The 21,629-nt window shown below is 49.7% G+C and overlaps 1 protein-coding gene across 1 annotated transcript; it reads left to right on the forward strand.

Annotated features, from left to right (window-relative positions):
* The first annotated feature begins 8,744 nt into the window (after positions 1–8,744).
* NAPRT (nicotinate phosphoribosyltransferase) lies at positions 8,745–20,019 on the forward strand. The gene is made up of 13 exons (XM_077271380.1): positions 8,745–9,002; positions 10,282–10,409; positions 11,219–11,301; positions 11,960–12,090; positions 12,164–12,279; positions 12,355–12,566; positions 12,651–12,791; positions 13,492–13,576; positions 15,814–15,894; positions 16,023–16,125; positions 18,568–18,725; positions 18,931–19,038; positions 19,449–20,019. The coding sequence occupies exons 1-13, from the start codon at positions 8,810–8,812 to the stop codon at positions 19,515–19,517; spliced, it is 1,608 nt and encodes a 535-aa protein (XP_077127495.1). The 5' UTR covers positions 8,745–8,809; the 3' UTR covers positions 19,518–20,019.
* Positions 20,020–21,629: the final 1,610 nt, after the last annotated feature.

Below are 21,629 nucleotides of genomic sequence, written 5' to 3' on the forward strand. Positions count from 1 at the left end.
GCCTACCATAAGTAACACACTACGCCACCATGGACTCAGATCCTGCAGTGCCAGACATGTCCCACTGCTTAAGCCAGTACATGTCCGGGCCAGTCTGAAGTTTGCTAGAGAGCATTTGGATGATCCAGAGGAGTTTTGGGAGAATGTCCTATGGTCTGATGAAACCAAACTGGAACTGTTTGGTAGAAACACAACTTGTCGTGTTTGGAGGAAAAAGAATACTGAGTTGCATCCATCAAACACCATACCTACTGTAAAGCATGGTGGTGGAAACATCATGCTTTGGGGCTGTTTCTCTGCAAAGGGGCCAGGACGACTGATCCGGGTACATGAAAGAATGAATGGGGCCATGTATCGTGAGATTTTGAGTGCAAACCTCCTTCCATCAGCAAGGGCATTGAAGATGAAACGTGGCTGGGTCTTTCAACATGACAATGATCCAAAGCACACCGCCAGGGCAACGAAGGAGTGGCTTCGTAAGAAGCATTTCAAGGTCCTGGAGTGGCCTAACCAGTCTCCAGATCTCAACCCTATAGAAAACCTTTGGAGGGAGTTGAAAGTCCGTGTTGCCAAGCGAAAAGCCAAAAACATCACTGCTCTAGAGGAGATCTGCATGGAGGAATGGGCCAACATACCAACAACAGTGTGTGGCAACCTTGTGAAGACTTACAGAAAACGTTTGACCTCTGTCATTGCCAACAAAGGATATGTTACAAAGTATTGAGATGAAATTTTGTTTCTGACCAAATACTTATTTTCCACCATAATATGCAAATAAAATGATAAAAAAACAGACAATGTGATTTTCTGGATTTTTTTGTCTCAGTTTGTCTCCCATAGTTGAGGTCTACCTATGATGTAAATTACAGACGCCTCTCATCTTTTTAAGTGGTGGAACTTGCACTATTGCTGAATGACTAAATACTTTTTTGCCCCACTGTATATATTTTTATGCTGCGCTTTCTATCAGCATAATTTGCCTCATGGTATAGGCGCCAGTCTACTAGCAAATATATACCTTTTTTGTTCTTGACATCTGACAGTGCGACCCCGCAGTGCTCTGATGGCGGTACTGTTTTTTTTTTTTTTGCATTTTGAGCACAGGCATCAGCTGATGAGAGACTACTTCTCCCACCAGTGGCTCCTGCCATCATTATCAGTGACAGCAGACGTAGCCTCATGGGAGGAGTAGTCTCTCATCAGCCAGCGCCTGCTGACCTGCGGTAAGCTTTTTACCGTGGGTCACAGTATCTCTGCGGGGTCACGCCGACATCTGACAGCGTGACTATCTACCTGCAGTAATGTTACCACTGATCTGAACCGCCGCGCAGTATTGCAAATTCGGCGATCATGATCCAAACCGAATATTTTAATATTCACTCATCTATATAAAAGTGTGACCCCCATTGTTCTCTGCAGTGATCTGGAAGTCAGCAATGCTTCGAGGTGTCTTCCCCATGCTGTTCTCCTTCCATGCAGCACTTTATCCATCCATTACATTTTCATGTCCCCCCCCCCAAACCTCTTTGTAGGGTCTGCCGAAAAAAATCTTGGATTTCCCATTGACTCCGATTATACTCGTTACTGGAGACACGCATGCGAGTATTAGGAACATTCTTGGTTCGAGTAACGAGCACCGGAGCATTTTGGTGCTCGCTCATCCCTGTACAGAAAACCTTTTGTGGTTCGGTATGTAGCTGATACGTTTGTGTTGTGGACAGGTACAGAGAAAGAACTGGAGTCATTCCATCATTATCTTAATGTACAACATTCATTAAAACGATTTACTCTCGAAACACATGAAAAAACACTAAAGTCTTTGAATGTTAAAGTGATAAGAGAATATTCTTTGAAATACAAAATGTATACCAAGGACACGGATGGGAACAATTTGCTCCATAGAGAGAGTTTTCGCTCCTCACAGTTGTTCAAAGGGATTCCCTAAAAGTCAATTCCGCAGCCTCCGAAGGATCTGCTCCGATAATACAGATGTTCATGAAGAAAAAGTCTAGAAGGTTGAGAAGTTCATGCAGAAAAGATACCAGAAAAATATAATTGTGAATATTTGTCAAGAAATTGAAGAAAAAACGTGAGAAGAGATCATTAAAATTAGCAACAATAAACGAAACAAGAAGATAGAAGGCTCCTTGTATCAGTGTGTGATAACCATGCCGGCTAATCAGGAACACTGGCGTCTATGAGAGCAAGACGCTAAAAATGGGAAACTATTTAAACAGCCCCCACATTTCGCACATAGAGGGGTCACTGCCGTTCTAATCAACTTATTAATTCAGATTTAGGGAAGTAATAAAAAATCCCAGAGTTTTTTAGGAGCTCAAGTCTGGGACATTTCCATGCCTTAGTTGTCAGGATTTCTCTGTGGTAATAAAAGGTGACCACATTCTCCATCTCACATGTGGAAAAAAAAACCTGCTTTTTAGAGGGGTTTTTACTTGTGATATCGAGAATATTATCTATTTGTTAATAGCTCATGTGAGATGGTGGATGTGGGACAAACATCAAGAACAATAAAACCTCACTTGGCCGAACATCCGTCAGCTACTGTATTAGAACGTTTGAACAAAACAGAAATAGAATATAAAGGATTAAAAAAAACAATAGACCATAAGTATACTGAGAAGCAAATGTGCCTAGATTTTTTTGAACCCAGACATCAGGTGTGAACTGAGGAGTAGGGTGACATGTGGAGACAGTATGATGAGTAGGAAGGAAATTGTGAAGAGACAGTATGGTGAGTATGGGAAGTGGGGAGAAAGTGTGAAGAGACAGTATGGTGAGTGGAGCGAATGTGTGTGGAGACAGTATGGTGAGTGGGGAGGAAATTGTGAAGAGACAGTATGGTGAGTGGGGAGGAATGTGTGAGGAGACAGTATGGTGAGTGGGGGGAATATGTGTGGAGACACTATGGTGAATGGGGAGGAACATGTGTTTAAATAGTATGGTGAGTGGGGAGGAATGTGTGCGGAGACACTATTGTGAGTGGGGAGGAACATATGAGCAGACAGTATGGTGAGTGGGGCGAATGTGTGTGGAGACAGTATGGTGATTGGGGAGGAACGCGTGAGGAGACAGTATAGTGAGTGTGGGGAATGTGTGTGGAGACAATATGGTGAGTGGGGAGAAACGTGTGAGGAGACAATATGGTGAGTGGGGAGGAATGTGTGAGGAGACAGTATGGTGAGTGGGGAGAAATGTGTGGAGACAGTATGGTGAGTGGGGAAGAATGTGTGAGGAGACAGTATGGTGAGTGGGGAGAAATGTGTGGAGACAGTATGGTGAGTGGGGAAGAATGTGTATGGAGACAGTATGGTGAGTGTGGAGGAAATTGTATGGTGAGTGTGGGGAATGTGTGTGGAGACTCAATGGTGATTGGGGAGGAACATGTGAGCAGACAGTATGGTGAGTGTGGGAGAATATGTGTGGATACAGTATGGTGAGTGGGGAGGAACGTTTGTGGAGACAGTATGGTGAGTGGCACAGGAGAATCCTGAAAGTGTGCAGTGTGCAGACAGTGACAGAGTGACTGCAGACTTTCGTCACAATCCTGGACAACCCCTTTAAATATAACATTAAGCCCTGCAGCATGCCCAATCCTAAAAGCATGCAATAGCCTCACTGTCAGGACTCAGCTCTGCTTGCTGGTTCCAGCAGTCATCACATGATCACGCATATGCGATTTTCATCCTTATGGTCACATGACCATGAGCTTGTCTTCCTACAGGGTGGAGCGCGGTAATTTGCTTTTTTGCACTGCATGCTGTGGCGGCACTGTCGGTCGAAGAGAGGGGAGAGTGGGTGTGGCTTACAGTGGCTGATGGGAGATTTGTATTCCTCCGCCTTTCAGTTGCCATCATGCAGTGGACACGTGAGGAGAGGTCATTTTGTGTTGAAGCGTATTTTTGAAATGCCCACTCGATCATTGCAGTGCAGCGTGCTTGTCGTTTACAATTCGCTGTTCCTCCACGCGGACGTGTTCCTGGACGGCAATCAATTGTAAATTGGGTGAATGCATTCAGAACAGCAGGGAATGTGTCATGTGTACGAAGGGGACCTGAGAGAAGGATTACAACACCACAAAACATCGAGAGAGTTAGAGCAGCAGTACTGCAATCTCCGAAACGCTCTGCTCGGAAGCAATCATTTGCTCTTGGCATTTCAAGACGTTCTCTCCACCGGATTCTTCATGATGAACTGAATTTTCACCCGTATAAAATGTGCGTGGTCCAACAATTGTCAGCACGGGACTATTTGACACGGCGGACCTCTTGTGAAGACATGTTAGCAACGATACCCCGTGACGCAATTGTGTTTTTTTCTGATGAGGCACATTTTCACCTCAGTGGGTGTGTAAACAAACAAAATATGCATTACTGGAGTGAAACAAACCCCAGAGAAGTTCACGAGAGACCTCTGCATTCGGACCGCGTCACTGTGTGGTGCGCCATATCACGAGTAGGCATCATTGGTCTTTACTTTTTTCAGGATAACGGTCGTGCCATAACTGTGAACTCCGAACGGTACTTGTCTATGATACAGGATTATTTTCAGCCGGCTCTTGAGGCAATGGAACTAGAGGATACATGGTTCCAACAGGATGGTGCCACTGCACACACAGCGAGGGTTACCATGAATTGTTTGAGGCAAATGTTTCCTGGACGGCTTATCTCTTTGAGGGGAGATGTGAACTGGCCAGCACGCTCACCAGATTTAGCCCCATGCGATTTTTTCCTTTGGGGTTACCTGAAGTCTAAGGTGTATATCAACCGTCCCAACACCTTGGAAGACCTAAGGAACAATATTGAAGCTGAAATTGGCAGAATACCAGTGGACATGCTTGTTAGAGTTCATGAAAACTTCAGAAAACGTATGCAGCAGTGTGTGGATAGCGAAGGTCGACATTTGCCAGATACACTATTTAAAACCATGTAATTTAAAAATTCCATTACTGTTCAGTATAATTAAAATATAAAATAAATTTTTCTAATGATCATAATTTTTTTATTTCATTCCCAAATCAGCAAATTACCGCGCTCCACCCTGTACTTCTCTCAGTGAAGCAGAGGCTATAGATTTTTACTGAACATTGAGAGAATATATAAGAGCAGCTTGTCGGCACGTGACTGTAACTGTGCAAATCACACAGAAGCGGTTGCATGGCGATTACTCAAACCGCTGGACCTCTTGCCCCGGGTGATCCACCTGTGGTGTGTGTAACAGAGCATTGTGGTAACAACAATCATAAGCTCGGGGCTCATTTACCAATCCTAGCAGCGCTGGTTCACATCTGTGTTACAGAATTCCAATTGTCTTTCAAAGTTTCGGAACAGACAAGTGAAATTCAACCTTTTGCGCTCCTTGATGTAACTATGTCTCCATAGGGATGTGCTTGTCTGGAGCGGGTGCAGGAGCTGAGCCTGCTCCATACAGTGCAGATGTCGGCTGTGGTACACAGCCGGCATCTGTCTGTAACAGCAGTGATCGGAGATCGCATTGATTGCTGCCTTTTTTAGGTGCCCTTAGAGGTGTCCAGCACACTTGTAGGATGTCACTGACGCCTAACATTGTGTGCTAGGATTCGGCTGATCTCACGCTCTCCGCACTCCTCACATCACTGCCCCATCTGCAATTACTTACAATCACTTCCCAATCTCGTCTCTATGTAAATGGCATATGAAGCGGTGATGTGACGAGCCCCGAGAGGGCGAAATCAGCCGAATCCTAACAGTGTCCTAAAGCTACATCATAACACAGTTTTTGAAAGCAAAATAAAAAGTTTAGAAAAGTATTTTTTTTCGCTTTGTTTTTTAAAGGTTGTGTGAAAAAGGGGCTCAGTATATACCATGTGTAGTGCTCAGCTTTTGTCAACACAATTTACGGTTTGATGAATTAGGAAAAACTATGAGAATCATTTGCAATTTCCAATCCACAGACTGTTATTCTGACCGTGTTCTGTTCCCATATCTCTATAGTATGATCCTGTATCTATACGGTAAGCTTACTCAGTTCTGTTCCCATATCTATGTAATAGACTCAGTTCTGGTACTGTATCTATGTAGTAGACAGGTTTGGTATTGTCTTGGCAATGCAATAAGTTTGGCTGTTCCTGTATCTATGTATTAAGCTTGGTTGTGTTTCTGTATCTATGTATTAATCTTGGCTCTGTTCCTGCATCTATGTAGAAAGCTTGGTTCTGTTCCTGTCTCTATGTAGTAAGCTTGGTTCTGTTCCTGTAGCTATGTAGTAAGCTTGGTTTTGTTCCTGTATCTATGTATTAAGCTTGGTCATGCTTCTGTATCTATGTAGTAATCTTGGCTCTGTTCCTGCATCTATGTAGAAAGCTTGGTTCTGTTCCTGTCTCTATGTAGTAAGCTTGGTTCTGTTCCTGTAGCTATGTAGTAAGCTTGGTTCTGTTCCTGTATCTATGTAGTAAGCTTGGTTCTGTTCCTGCCTCTATGTAGTAAGCTTGGTTCTGTTCCTGTCTCTATGTAGTAAGCTTGGTTCTGTTCCTATAGCTATGTAGTAAGCTTGGTTCTGTTCCTGTAGCTATGTAGTAAGCTTGGTTCTGTTCCTGCATTTATGTACTAATCTTGGTTCTGTTGCTGTAGCTATATAGTAAACTTGGCTCTGTTCCTGTATCTTTGTAGTAATCTTGGCTCTGTTCCAGTATCCAGTATCTGTTCTCCTTCACCTCCCACATACAATCTCTTGCCCGCTCGTGCCGCTTACACCTAAAGAACATCTCCAGAATCCACCCTTTTCTCACCATGGAGACAACAAAAACTCTCACTGTCGCCCTAATCCACTCCCGTCTGGACTACTGCAATGCTCTATTAATTGGCCTCCCCCTCATGCGACTTTCCCCTCTCCAGTCTATCCTTAATGCAGCAGCCAGGGTCGTCCATCTGGCTAATTGTTACTCGGACGTGTCCGCTCTTCGCCAGTCGTTACACTGGCTGCCCATTCATTACAGGATACAATTCAAAGTACTTGTTCTCACCCACAAAGCTCTCCACAGTGCGGCACCCCCTTACATCTCCTCCCTCATTTCTGTCTATCGGCCTAACCGACTGCTGCACTCTGCAAATGACTTCCGACTAACCTCTGCACTAATCCGCACCTCCCACTCCCGACTCCAAGACTTCTCCCGTGCTGCACCAATCCTCTTGAACGCTCTACCCCAAGATATCAGGACCATCCACAATTTGCATAGTTTTAGGCGCTCGCTCAAAACTCATTTGTTCAGAGCGGCCTATCACGTTCCCTAATCAGTCATTTTATGTTTGTGTGTGTGTGTAGCCCATTCACTATCTCACCTACCCCCCACCCCCTGAAGATGGCTGGACCATCACTGTAAATACATCATTGTAAATACACACCTGTGCTTTGTATCTCCCCCACCTCATTGTAGATTGTAAGCTCTCACGAGCAGGGTCGGCTTGTGTTGCTTTAATTACTGTATTAACATTGTTACCTATGACTGTTGTGTTTGAAACTGTTAAATTGTAAAGCGCTGTGGAATATGTTGGCGCTATATAAAGATTATTATTATCTATGTAGTAAGCTTGGTTCTGTTCCTGTATCTATGTAGAATGCTGTGTTTTTGTGTTTTGTTCCCACATCTATGTAGCAGCCACCTTCATTTTAAAGGGAACCTGTCACCCCGTTTTTTCAAGATAAGATAAAAATAGCATTAAATAGGGGCAGAGCTGGGCGTTACATTAGTATATTTTTTGTGCCTTTATTAGCCACCTATGCTGCCGAAATACCTTTGTAAAGTCGCCGTTTTGGGCTGTCACTCACGCTGGTCTGGTCCTATGGGCGTGGTGACAGCGCTGTTTCTCCCCCAGATCCTGCTCATCTTTCCGTTGGTGGCGTAGTGGTGTGCGCATGTCCAACAGGCGAATCCACTGCGCAGCTGAAGGAAAACAGCGCGATCTGCGCTATTCAGCGGTATATCGGTGGGCGCGGCCATCTTCCTGAGGCCGCGCGTGCGCAGATGGAGATCGCGGCGGCCATTTTCCTGAAGCCTACCATCTGCGCACGCGCGGCCTCAGGAAGATGGCCGCGCCCACCGATATACCGCTGAATAGCGCAGATCGCGCTGTTTTCCTTCAGCTGCGCAGTGGACTCACCTGTTGGACATGCGCACACCACTACGCCACCAACGGAAAGATGAGCAGGATCTGGGGGAGAAACAGCGCTGTCACCACGCCCATAGGACCAGACCAGCGTGAGTGACAGCCCAAAACGGCGACTTTACAAAGGTATTTCGGCAGCATAGGTGGGGAATAAAGGCACAAAAAATATACTAATGTAACGCCCAGCTCTGCCCCTATTTAACGCTATTTTTATCTTATCTTGAAAAAACGGGGTGACAGGTTCCCTTTAAAGCCTGTTACCTCTGCTGCTTAATTGTAGAGGCCAGAGGTAAGCAGATCAAAGATGACCAGCAGCAGCTCTGCGACTTCTGCTTTATTATCGCCCCCAGGCCACAATTTGCCGCCGGTCCTGCCTCTGGCTGTCCTGTGGCGCTCACACTGCAGATGTCACTTCTATGAAGGATTCCGCATCCAGTCACATTATCAGTAAATCTTCCGGATTTTCCTGCTCTGAATCCCCCATAACCCGTGTGAGGAGCGTGGATCCGGGGGCGCAGCTCCGAGCAATCACGTGTCAGGACGCGGTGACAGACAGAACTACACTTCCCGGCATGCCCCAGGCGGCAGGGGTAACACTTCCGGTGTATATAGCCGCTGTCATTGGCCGCTCGGTGCGGGGCTCAGGCGGCATGGAGCTCCCGCTACTCACCGACCTCTACCAGTTCACCATGGCGTACGGTTACTGGCGGAGCGGGCGGCACCGGGAAGCCGCGGAGTTCGAGCTATTCTTCCGGGACGCTCCGTTCAGTGGCGGCTTCACCCTGTTCTGTGGCCTGGAGGAGACGCTGCGCTTCCTGCGGGACTTCCGCTTCTCCCGAGCAGGTGAGGACCCGGGGCCGAGCGGTGTCTGCTCCGTGCCCGCCCGGTGTGTTCTGTCTGCTGCCCTGTGCACCCTGCAGGGTCCGCTACTACCGCCCCCGAGCTGTGACCCACCGCCCCCGAGCTGTGACCCCCCCCCGACCCACCGCCCCCGAGCTGTGACCCCCCGCCCCCGAGCTGTGACCCCCCGCCCCCGAGCTGTGACCCCCCGACCCACCGCCCCCGAGCTGTGACCCCCCGACCCACCGCCCCCGAGCTGTGACCCCCCCCGACCCCCCGCCCCCGAGCTGTGACCCCCCGCCCCCGAGCTGTGACCCCCCGCCCCCGAGCTGTGACCCCCCGCCCCCGAGCTGTGACCCCCCGACCCACCGCCCCCGAGCTGTGACCCCCCCCCGACCCACCGCCCCCGAGCTGTGACCCCCCGCCCCCGAGCTGTGACCCCCCGCCCCCGAGCTGTGACCCCCCGACCCACCGCCCCTGGGCCGTGTCCCCCTGCCCCCGAGCTGTGACCCCCCCCCCCCGACCCACCGCCCCCGAGCTGTGACCCCCCGCCCCCGAGCTGTGACCCCCCGCCCCCGAGCTGTGACCCCCCGCCCCCGAGCTGTGACCCCCCGCCCCCGAGCTGTGACCCCCCGACCCACCGCCCCCGAGCTGTGACCCCCCCCGACCCACCGCCCCCGAGCTGTGACCCCCCGCCCCCGAGCTTTGACCCCCCGCCCCCGAGCTGTGACCCCCCGACCCACCGCCCCCGAGCTGTGACCCCCCGACCCACCGCCCCCGAGCTGTGACCCCCCGACCCACCGCCCCCGAGCTGTGACCACCCGCCCCCGAGCTGTGACCCCCCGCCCCCGAGCTGTGACCCCCCGACCCACCGCCCCCGAGCTGTGACCACCCGCCCCCGAGCTGTGACCCCCCCGACCCACCGCCCCCGAGCTGTGACCCCCTGACCCCTCGCTCCCGAGCTGTGACCCCCCCGACCCACCGCCCCCGAGCTGCGACCCCCCGACCCGCCACCCCCGAGTCTTGTCCCCCCCGACCTCCCGCCCCTGGGCCGTGTCCCCCTGCCCCCGGGCCGCGTCCCCCCCAACCTCCTGGTCCCGCGTCCCCCCCCCCCACCCCCCTGGTCCCCCAACCTCCTGGTCCCGTGTGTGTCCCCCCCCCCCCCCCAACCTCCTGGTTCTGTCTCCCCCCAGCACCTGCCTCCGCTCCTGCTTCTCGCCCTGTCCTCCTCGCCCTCGGGCGCCGTTCCTGTGACCCCTCCTGACCTCCCCTGTGTCCTCAGACCTCCAGTACTTGGCCTCCGTCTTGCCGCCATCCGTGGACCGCGGCTTCTTTGAATACCTGGAGACCGTGGACGCGTCGGAGGTGTCGCTGGCGTCTTTCCCGGAGGGATCCGTCGTGTTTCCCAGAGTAGGTATGGCTACTGCCCGCTGCTCCGTCTGTGTGAATATAGCGACGCCCATCCTCCCCTTATGATGCTGGGACCTGTAGTTCCTCCTCGAGCTGAGATTGGGCAGATGTGTCCTGTGATAAGATTTAAAGGGACCTGTCACAAGAGACGTCTGCATGTGTCCTGTAGTACTGGGGGGACAGCGATCCCCAGTGCCGGATTATCAGCCGGTTATTTCGTGACCTCAGCAGTCCTATGTAAATGCAGCTGACGCCTTGTACAGTGAAGCATTCATCCGCTTAGTATCATTTGTGTCTCAGCTGCTGATTGTCACAATTGTATCCAGTAAGGGAAATATTCTACTCTCCGGACTGACACATTGTAACCAAATGTCAGGACTGATCTCTGCTGCTCAGAGGATTGTCTGCACAGGTACATTGTGACAGACTGCAGCTGTCAGCAGGCCTGGGTCAGCGCAGGGTTCCCACCATCTGGGGTAAAGCAGCAATGATTCAGTGACTGCAAGCGGAGATCTTAAGATGGAACGAAATGTAATCACAAAGTCAAGTGCGAAAGTTTAGAACTTGGATGAAAAATCGATCAGCTTCTGGCGTCTGTGAGTTTTCCGACCTCTTTGGCGCCGATCAGAGGATACACAGATCGGGGGTCCGAGACCCTCCGGTGCAGGCGGCTTTTGTGATATAGTATGAAAGCTGATTGGTTGGATACCTTTAGCCAATCAGCTTGTGCCTTTCTGCAGGGGACCCTTAGCGGCCATGTTGGTACTCCCAGTACTGGGTGTCATGTGACTCACGTGTGATCTCTGCAGGAGCCGCTGATGAAGGTGCGGGGGCCCCTCCTGGTGGTCCAGCTTCTGGAGACCACCCTGCTCTGCTTGGTGAATTATGCCAGGTACGTGAGGGGCACGTTTATGGGGTGGGCACGCTCTCCATTCCTCACAAGCTTCCTGGTTAGTTAATATAATGCCGGAGCTGCAGTAAGGACTGACACATAGATGGAGGTCCTGGGTCAGAGTTGGTGGGTTTCGTTACAGTGTGTCGGTGCAGATAATCCTGGATGAGCACAGCTGCCCGATTGTCATTCACTTACACTGATACATTGTAACAATCGCTCAGCTGTCAGAAGATTCCATTCACTGACAACAAGCAGCAACCTGAAAATACCATGAAAGCTGCAGACCCCCGCTATGTGAAGGAACGCCGCTCTGCCCTTTATAGCCACTTTTTAGAGGGGGATTTCCACCCACAGGATAAGTCGTAGACGTCTGATGGCTGCAAGTCCCAACTGTGGAATCTGCACCCGTCTCTGTAGCAGGGTCCCTTGGCCTCCATATTAGTGCGCCCAGTACTGGGGGGGTCATGTGATCAGCATCTCCTGTGGCATGCGCTCACTGTCCTCTCCCATGGAAGTGAATGGAGGGAGCTACACAAGTGCATCCACCTCTCTATTCCCAGCGGTCACTTTCACATGCGGGAGACCCCCATTCTGGAGAAAGACACAGGACCCAGAAAAGGAGGAAATACTTCTTGATCATTTCTTGTTATTTCAGCCTGGTCGCCACCAATGCCGCCCGTTTCCGCCTTGCGGTTGGTCCGGACAAGAAGCTGCTGGAAATGGGTCTGCGGAGGGCGCAGGGGCCTGATGGGGGTCTTTCAGCCTCCAAATATTCCTACATAGGTGGTGAGTGCCACTGACGGCTCTGCACTCTGGACGTGGCGCCTGACGAGTCACCGATTCCCCGGTTTCCTTCCAGGCTTTGACTGCACCAGTAACGTGCTCGCCGGGCAGCGGTTTAACATCCCGGTGGCGGGGACCGTGGCCCACTCCTACGTGGCATCGTTCTCCTCTACGGATGAAGTCCAGCACCTGGTGAGGCACGGTCCCCTCCCCGCAGTGGCCGCTGGCTACTGATGGATATGCTGATCTCCTTTTTCTTCCCGTCAGGTTCTGCTGCCGGCGGGCGGTCAGGAGGCGGGCGGCAAGGACACGGGCGTGGATTTCCTGTCTCTGTCGCAGTCGTGGCTGCAGAAGGTTTGTCATCTGCTGCAGATTCCTCCTGGGAGCACACACCCTGGGGAGCTGGCGGCATTCGTGTCATACGCCATCGCCTTCCCGCTGAACTTCCTGGTGGTGGTGGATACGTACAGCGTGATGATGTAAGTGGTGACCGCACCCCGGGGGGGCCGCCGTTGTGGGCACGGTTATTGCCAAAATGGTAAATATACTTTTCTCTTGGGCAGGAGCGGGATCCCCAATTTCTGTGCGGTTGTCCTGGCTTTGCAGGAGTTGGGGTACAGAGCGGTTGGGGTGCGGCTGGACAGCGGAGACCTCGCCAGACAGTCGGTAGAGATCCGGAAGATTTTCCAGCTATGTGACGAAAGGCGAGTGCCCGTTTAGAGGGTGGTGGAGTGGGCAGTCATGCGGCATTTCAGGACTGTCTTACATGGAAGATGACAAGGATGAAGGGATCTGCAGATCACCCCAGAGGAGACGGCCTGAGAATCAGCAGCCCTCACCCTGGAGGAGACGGCCTGAGAATCAGCAGCCCTCACCCTGGAGGAGACGGCCTGAGAATCAGCAGCCCTCACCCCGGAGGAGACGGCCTGAGAATCAGCAGCCCTCACCCCGGAGGAGACGGCCTGAGAATCAGCAGCCCTCACCCCGGAGGAGACGGCCTGAGAATCAGCAGCCCTCACCCCGGAGGAGACGGCCTGAGAATCAGCAGCCCTCACCCCGGAGGAGATGGCCTGAGAATCAGCAGCCCTCACTCTGGAGGAGACGGCCTGAGAATCAGCAGCCCTCACCCCGGAGGAGACGGCCTGAGAATCAGCAGCCCTCACCCCAGAGGAGACGGCCTGAGAATCAGCAGCCCTCACCCTGGAGGAGACGGCCTGAGAATCAGCAGCCCTCACCCCGGAGGAGACGGCCTGAGAATCAGCAGCCCTCACCCCGGAGGAGACGGCCTGAGAATCAGCAGCCCTCACCCCGGAGGAGATGGCCTGAGAATCAGCTGCTGCAAACTACAGTCTATGAATATCTCTGTATACCGCACAGCGTTTATTAACCCTTTCCATCTTGCAGGTTGGAGGCTCCGAGCTTCAGAACATTGTCTATCGCTGTCAGTAATAACATCAGTGAGAAGAGTGTAAAGACCCTGACCCAATCGGTGAGCGCTCAATTACCCCTGATCACTACAGGCCACACAGCTGATTTATATACAAGTCACAAATCATCCGTTACATGACTGGTGATCATGGAAATCAACAAACCAAGGAGCGGAAACTGTCCTTATTATCTGATCCAAATAATCCAGATAGTTAGAATGAGACAACACAACTATCTGCAGCCACCACTAGGGGGAGCTCCCTGTATAGAGAGATACATGATAAGATCCTGTCTGCAGTCACCACTAGGGGGAGCTCCCTGTATAGAGAGATACATGAGAAGATTCTGTCTGAAGCCACCACTAGGGGGAGATCCCTGTATACAGAGATGCATGATAAGATCCTGTCTGCAGCCACCACTAGGGGGAGCTCCCTGTATACAGAGATACATGATAAGATCCTGTCTGCAGCCACCACTAGGGGGAGCTCCCTGTATACAGAGATACATGATAAGATCCTGTCTGCAGTCACCACTAGGGGGAGCTCCCTGTATAGAGAGATGCATGATGAGATCCTGTCTGCAGCCACCACTAGGGGGAGCTCCCTGTATACCGAGATACATGATAAGATCCTGTCTGCAGCCACCACTAGGGGGAGCTCTCTGTATACAGAGATACATGATAAGATTCTGTCTGCAGCCACCACTAGGGGGAGCTCCCTGTATACAGAGATACATGATAAGATCATGTCTGCAGCCACCACTAGGGGGAGCTCTCTGTATACAGAGATACATGATAAGATTCTGTCTGCAGCCACCACTAGGGGGAGCTCCCTGTATACAGAGATACATGATAAGATCCTGTCTGCAGCCACCACTAGGGGGAGCTCCCTGTATACAGAGATACATTATAAGATCTTGTCTGTAGCCACAACTAGGGGGAGCTCCCTGTATACAGAGATGCATGATAAGATCCTGTCTGCAGCCACCACTAGGGGGAGCTTCCTGTATACAGAGATGCATGATAAGATCCTGTCTGCAGCCACCACTAGGGGGAGCTCCCTGTATACAGAGATACATGATAAGATCCTGTCTGCAGCCACCACTAGGGGGAGCTCCCTGTATACAGAGATACATGATAAGATCCTGTCTGCAGCCACCACTAGGGGGAGCTTCCTGTATACAGAGATGCATGATAAGATCCTGTCTGCAGCCACCAATAGGGGGAGCTCCCTGTATACAGAGATGCATGATAAGATCCTGTCTGCAGCCACCACTAGGGGGAGCTCCCTGTATACAGAGATGCATGATAAGATCCTGTCTGCAGCCACCACTAGGGGGAGATCCCTGTATACAGAGATACATGATAAGATCCTGTCTGCAGCCACCACTAGGGGGAGATCCCTGTATACAGAGATACATGATAAGATCCTGTCTGCAGCCACCACTAGGGGGAGCTCCCTGTATACAGAGATACATGATAAGTTCCTGTCTGCAGCCACCACTAGGGGGAGCTCCCTGTATACAGAGATACATGATAAGATCCTGTCTGCAGCCACCACTAGGGGGAGCTCCCTGTATACACAGATACATGATAAGATCCTGTCTGCAGCCATCACTACGGGGAGCTCCCTGTATACAGAGATACATGATAAGATTCTGTCTGCAGCCACCACTAGGGGGAGCTCCCTGTATACAGAGATACATGATAAGATCCTGTCTGCAGTCACCATTAGGGGGAGCTCCCTGTATACAGAGATACATGATAAGATCCTGTCTGCAGCCACCACTAGGGGGATCTCCCTGTATACAGACATACATGATAAGATCCTGTCTGCAGTCACCACTAGGGGGAGCTCCCTGTATACAGAGATACATGATAAGATCCTATCTGCAGTCACCACTAGGGGGAGCTCCCTGTATACAGAGATACATGATAAGATCCTGTCTGCAGTCACCACTAGGGGGAGCTCCCTGTATACAGAGATACATGATAAGATCCTGTCTGCAGTCACCACTAGGGGGAGCTCCCTGTATACAGAGATACATGATAAGATCCTGTCTGCAGCCACCACTAGGGGGAGCTCCCTGTATACAGAGATACATGATAAGATCCTGTCTGCAGCCACCACTAGGGGGAGCTCCCTGTATACAGAGATACATGATAAGGTCCTGTCTGCAGCCACCACTAGGGGGAGCTCCGTGTATACAGCGGTATCAGATCTGTGTGTGGACAGGCCGCAGGGAGCTCCTCCAGGTTTATTCCTCTGGTCGGTCAGTGACTGATGTTTGTACTTGCAGGACAATGAGATTAATGTGATTGGTGTCGGCACTCACCTTGTCACCTGCCCCTTGCAGCCGTCTCTGGGCTGCGTCTACAAGGTGAGATCATGGTTGGTGATGGAGGGTCGGGTGGGAGACGCATGGAAAGTGCCATGTGGTTGTCTGGAGGGGGATGTGGGCGGGAAGGTTTCCTCCACTGCAGATATGTAATGATCCTGCAATTGCAGCTGGTGCAGGTGAACGACCAACCGAGAATGAAGATCAGCGAGGACCAAGAGAAGAGCACGATCCCGGGGAGCAAAGCCGTGTACAGACTGTACGACCGCAGCGGTGAGCACTACTGCACATCTCTGCAGCTCCAGAGCTGAAATCCAGTATTTCCAGCCGGTTTATTCTCTGTGCACAGCTTCCTCTACTGATTTACAACCTGATAAGTTGTCATCTCATTTTATTTATAGGAGCATAGCTATATTTCTATCTGTGTTTACCCACAAATGACTGCACCAGCAGAATAGTGAGTGCAGCTCTGGAGTATAATACAGGATGTAACTCAGGATCAGTAATGTTATGTATGTACACAGTGACTGCACCAGCAGAATAGTGAGCGCAGCTCTGGAGTATAATACAGGATGTAACTCAGGATCAGTAATGTATGTACCCAGTGACTGCACCAGCAGAATAGTGAGTGCAGCTCTGGAGTATAATACAGGATGCAACTCAGGATCAGTAATGTAATGTATGTACACAGTGACTGCACCAGCAGAATAGTGAGTGCAGCTCTGGGGTATAATACAGGAGGTAACTCAGGATCAGTAATGTAATGTATGTACACAGTGACTGCACCAGCAGAATAGTGAGTGCAGCTCTGGGGTATAATACAGATGTAACTCAGGATCAGTAATGTAATGTACGTACACAGTGACTGCACCAGCAGAATAGTGAGTGCAGCTCTGGAGTATAATACAGGATGTAACTCAGGATCAGTAATGTAATGTATGTACACAGTGACTGCACCAGCAGAATAGTGAGCGCAGCTCTGGAGTATAATACAGGATGTGACTCAGGATCAGTAATATATGTACACAGTGACTGCACCAGCAGAATAGTGAGTGCAGCTCTGGAGTATAATACAGGATGTAACTCAGGATCAGTAATGTAATGTATGTACACAGTGACTGCACCAGCAGAATAGTGAGTGCAGCTCTGGGGTATAATACAGGATGTAACTCAGGATCAGTAATGTAATGTATGTACACAGTGACTGCACCAGCAGAATAGTGAGCGCAGCTCTGGAGTATAATACAGGATGTGACTCAGGATCAGTAATGTATGTACACAGTGACTGCACCAGCAGAATAGTGAGTGCAGCTCTGGAGTATAATACAGGATGTAACTCAGGATCAGTAATGTAATGTATGTACCCAGTGACTGCACCAGCAGAATAGTGAGTGCAGCTCCGGGGTATAATACAGGATATAACTCAGGATCAGTAATGTAATGTATGTACCCAGTGACTGCACCAGCAGAATAGTGAGTGCAGCTCTGGGGTATATAGGATGTAACTCAGGATCAGTAATGTAATGTATGCACACAGTGACTGCACCAGCAGAATAGTGAGTGCAGCTCTAGGGTATAATACAGGATGTAACTCAGGATCAGTAATGTAATGTATGTACACAGTGACTGCACCAGCAGAATAGTGAGTGCAGCTCTGGAGTATAATACAGGATGTAACTCAGGATCAGTAATGTAATGTATGTACACAGTGACTGCACCAGCAGAATAGTGAGTGCAGCTCTGGAGTATAATACAGGATGTAACTCAGGATCAGTAATGTAATGTATGTACACAGTGACTGCACCAGCAGAATAGTGAGTGCAGCTCTGGGGTATATAGGATGTAACTCAGGATCAGTAATGTAATGTATGTACACAGTGACTGCACCAGCAGAATAGTGAGTGCAGCTCTGGAGTATAATACAGGATGTAACTCAGGATCAGTAATGTAATGTATGTACACAGTGACTGCACCAGCAGAATAGTGAGTGCAGCTCTGGGGTATAATACAGGATGTAACTCAGGATCAGTAATGTAATGTATGTACACAGTGACTGCACCAGCAGAATAGTGAGTGCAGCTCTGGAGTATAATACAGGATGTAACTCAGGATCAGTAATGTAATGTATGTACACAGTGACTGCACCAGCAGAATAGTGAGTGCAGCTCTGGGGTATAATACAGGATGTAACTCAGGATCAGTAATGTATGTATGTACACAGTGACTGCACCAGTAGAATAGTGAGTGCAGCTCTAGGGTATAATACAGGATGTAACTCAGGATCAGTAATGTAATGTATGTACACAGTGACTGCACCAGCAGAATAGTGAGTGCAGCTCTGGAGTATAATACAGGATGTAACTCAGGATCAGTAATGTAATGTATGTACACAGTGACTGCACCAGCAGAATAGTGAGTGCAGCTCTGGGGTATAATACAGGATGTAACTCAGGATCAGTAATGTATGTATGTACACAGTGACTGCACCAGTAGAATAGTGAGTGCAGCTCTAGGGTATAATACAGGATGTAACTCAGGATCAGTAATGTAATGTATGTACACAGTGACTGCACCAGCAGAATAGTGAGTGCAGCTCTGTAGTATACAGGATGTAACTCAGGATCAGTAATGTAATGTATGTACACAGTGACTGCACCAGCAGAATAGTGAGTGCAGCTCTGGGGTATAATAAAGGATGTAACATTTTGGTGACAGATCAGCCGCTCCTGGACCTCATGACGCTGGAGGATGAGCCTCCGCCTGAATTGGGTAAGGAGGTGAAAGTTTATGAACTGGGCAGAAGCACAGAAAACGAGTGTGTGACCCCGATCAGGGCAGAACCCCTTCATCGCACCTACTTCCATCATGCACAGGTAGGAGCACAGCAGTGCCACGGTGAGAAGTGCAGCGCTCACCTCTCACAATCCCATATACTGCCCCTTGTTTGGTTGCTGGCGGACACTGGCTGTGATAAATCCAGCAGTCAGATCCCCGCCGCTGCCGCTGATCACCTGGCGTCCACTTATCATTCTGTCTGTGCTTGGTTTCACTTTACTTTGTGCCGTTTTGTGATTTCAGCTCCTGCAGCCCCTTCCCACAATCACTGATATCCGATGTTATGCCCAGAGGTCGCTCAGCAGCCTCCATCCCCAGCAGCGACAGCTGGACGAGCCACGGCCGTACCGGGTGAGTGACCACCAGTGAGTCATATCGCTACTTACCCCAGCACATCTGAATTAGTGGGGGTGCAGCTGCTGGGACCCCCATAATCTACAGCAAGGAAAAAGCAAGAGACCCCTTAGTTATCAGAATTAGTGGTGGTCCCAGAAGACAGGTCCATGATGTGAGCACCTAACATGGCTGCAGGATGGTGTCCTCGTCCCTTCCCCCCCCCGCTGTGTTACTACCTGGCTGGAGAATCCCTTTAATCTTTAACCCTTGCTGCCCTGCACAGCTGTGATGTTGTGCCACATGCCATGACATGTGGGTACAGGTCACCACCTACGGATGGGTCCAACATGGCTTCCTGCAGGAATCGTCATGTAGAACAGGGGAGGTGTCGATGTCTCAGCTGCCTCGTCTCTTCTTGTTTACAGGTCGCAGTGAGTGAGAAGCTGCACGGCCTCCTGTCTGCGCTGCGGAGGAGCAGTCGCCATTTGCAGTGACTGTAGCAGGCGCCGAGATCTTCAGGTGATGAAATGAAGCTGCCGGCAGCAGAGACACAATGAACCACAGGTGCCGGCACTATCACACGGACAGACACCCCCTCCCCTGGTCCAGAGCAGAGCCGTAGCCGACATTGTAGCAGAATATCAGCTGAATACCCTGATGGCTCTTACCTGAACTGTATACCAACGTTGACACATGTGGTCCAGAAAAGAGGAGCTGCTCGTCCTAGGGGGTCTGATTATTTCCAGTTTTCACAAAGCATAAAAAAAAATTAACTAAACCTCATTGTTTTCTGCTCCATCCCATTGTCATCAGTGAGCAGCACACTGTAAGCATTGAACTCATTTTTTTTTTTTTTCATCCTGGTGTGCAAAGTCCACAGCACCGCGTTATTACAGGCCCTTCTCAAAAAATTAGCATATAGTGTTAAATTTCATTATTTACCATAATGTAATGATTACAATTAAACTTTCATATATTATAGATTCATTATCCACCAACTGAAATTTGTCAGGTCTTTTATTGTTTTAATACTGATGATTTTGGCCTACAACTCCTGATAACCCAAAAAACCTGTCTCAATAAATTAGCATATTTCACCCGGCCAATCAAATAAAAGTGTTTTTTAATAACAAACAAAAAAACCATCAAATAATAATGTTCAGTTATGCACTCAATACTTGGCCGGGAACCCTTTGGCAGAAATGACTGCTTCAATGCGGCGTGGCATGGAGGCAATCAGCCTGTGACACTGCTGAGATGTTATGGAGGCCCAGGATGCTTCAATAGCGGCCTTAAGCTCATCCAGAGTGTTGGGTCTTGCGTCTCTCAACTTTCTCTTCACAATATCCCACAGATTCTCTATGGGGTTCAGGTCAGGAGAGTTGGCAGGCCAATTGAGCACAGTAATACCATGGTCAGTAAACCATTTACCAGTGGTTTTGGCACTGTGAGCAGGTGCCAGGTCGTGCTGAAAAATGAAATCTTCATCTCCATAAAGCATTTCAGCCGATGGAAGCATGAAGTGCTCCAAAATCTCCTGATAGCTAGCTGCATTGACCCTGCCCTTGATGAAACACAGTGGACCAACACCAGCAGCTGACATGGCACCCCACACCATCACTGACTGGGTACTTGACACTGGACTTCAGGCATTTTGGCATTTCCTTCTCCCCAGTCTTCCTCCAGACTCTGGCACCTTGATTTCCGAATGACATGCAAAATTTGCTTTCATCAGAAAAAAGTACTTGGGACCACTTAGCAACAGTCCAGTGCTGCTTCTCTGTAGCCCAGGTCAGGCGCTTCTGCCGCTGTTTACCTGGGGAATGCGGCACCTGTAGCCCATTTCCTGCACACGCCTGTGCACGGTGGCTCTGGATGTTTCCACACCAGACTCAGTCCACTGCTTCCTCAGGTTCCCCAAGGTCTGGAATCGGTCCTTCTCCACAATCTTCCTCAGGGTCCGGTCACCTCTTCTCGTTGTACAGCGTTTTCTGCCACATTGTTTCCTTCCAACAGACTTACCATTGAGGTGCCTTGATACAGCACTCTGGGAACAGCCTATTTGTTGAGAAATTTCTTTCTGGGTCTTACCCTCTTGCTTGAGGGTGTCAATGATGGCCTTCTTGACATCTGTCAGGTCGCTAGTCTTACCCATGATGGGGGTTTTGAGTAATGAACCAGGCAGGGAGTTTTTAAAAGCCTCAGGTATCTTTTGCATGTGTTTAGAGTTAATTAGTTGATTCAGAAGATTAGGGTAATAGGTCATTTAGAGAACCTTTTCTTGATATGCTAATTTATTGAGACAGGTTTTTTGGGTTATCAGGAGTTGTAGGCCAAAATCATCAGTATTAAAACAATAAAAGACCTGACAAATTTCAGTTGGTGGATAATGAGTCTATAATATATGAAAGTTTAATTGTAATCATTACATTATGGTAAATAATGAAATTTAACACTATATGCTAATTTTTTGAGAAGGACCTGTATATACCCACCGTCCCACCGCTACCATGTGTCAGAGCAGCCGGTGGGGCAGAGCTCCCGATACCAGCGCGGTCCTGTAATAGGATCCACGGGGATACCAGGTCCGTCCATGACATTTTTTC

This window comes from Ranitomeya variabilis, chromosome 6, assembly GCF_051348905.1.
Source record: "Ranitomeya variabilis isolate aRanVar5 chromosome 6, aRanVar5.hap1, whole genome shotgun sequence".
NCBI classification, from domain to species: Eukaryota; Metazoa; Chordata; class Amphibia; order Anura; family Dendrobatidae; genus Ranitomeya; species Ranitomeya variabilis.

Bases quoted from the DNA above. Each gene is read 5' to 3' on its own strand.
- NAPRT (XM_077271380.1), top strand. From the start codon at position 8,810: ATGGAGCTCCCGCTACTCACCGACCTCTACCAGTTCACCATGGCGTAC. The intron at 12,091-12,163 runs GTGAGTGCCACT...GTTTCCTTCCAG, and splicing joins CAAATATTCCTACATAGGTG to GCTTTGACTGCACCAGTAAC. The intron at 15,895-16,022 runs GTGAGATCATGG...CTGCAATTGCAG, and splicing joins CTCTGGGCTGCGTCTACAAG to CTGGTGCAGGTGAACGACCA.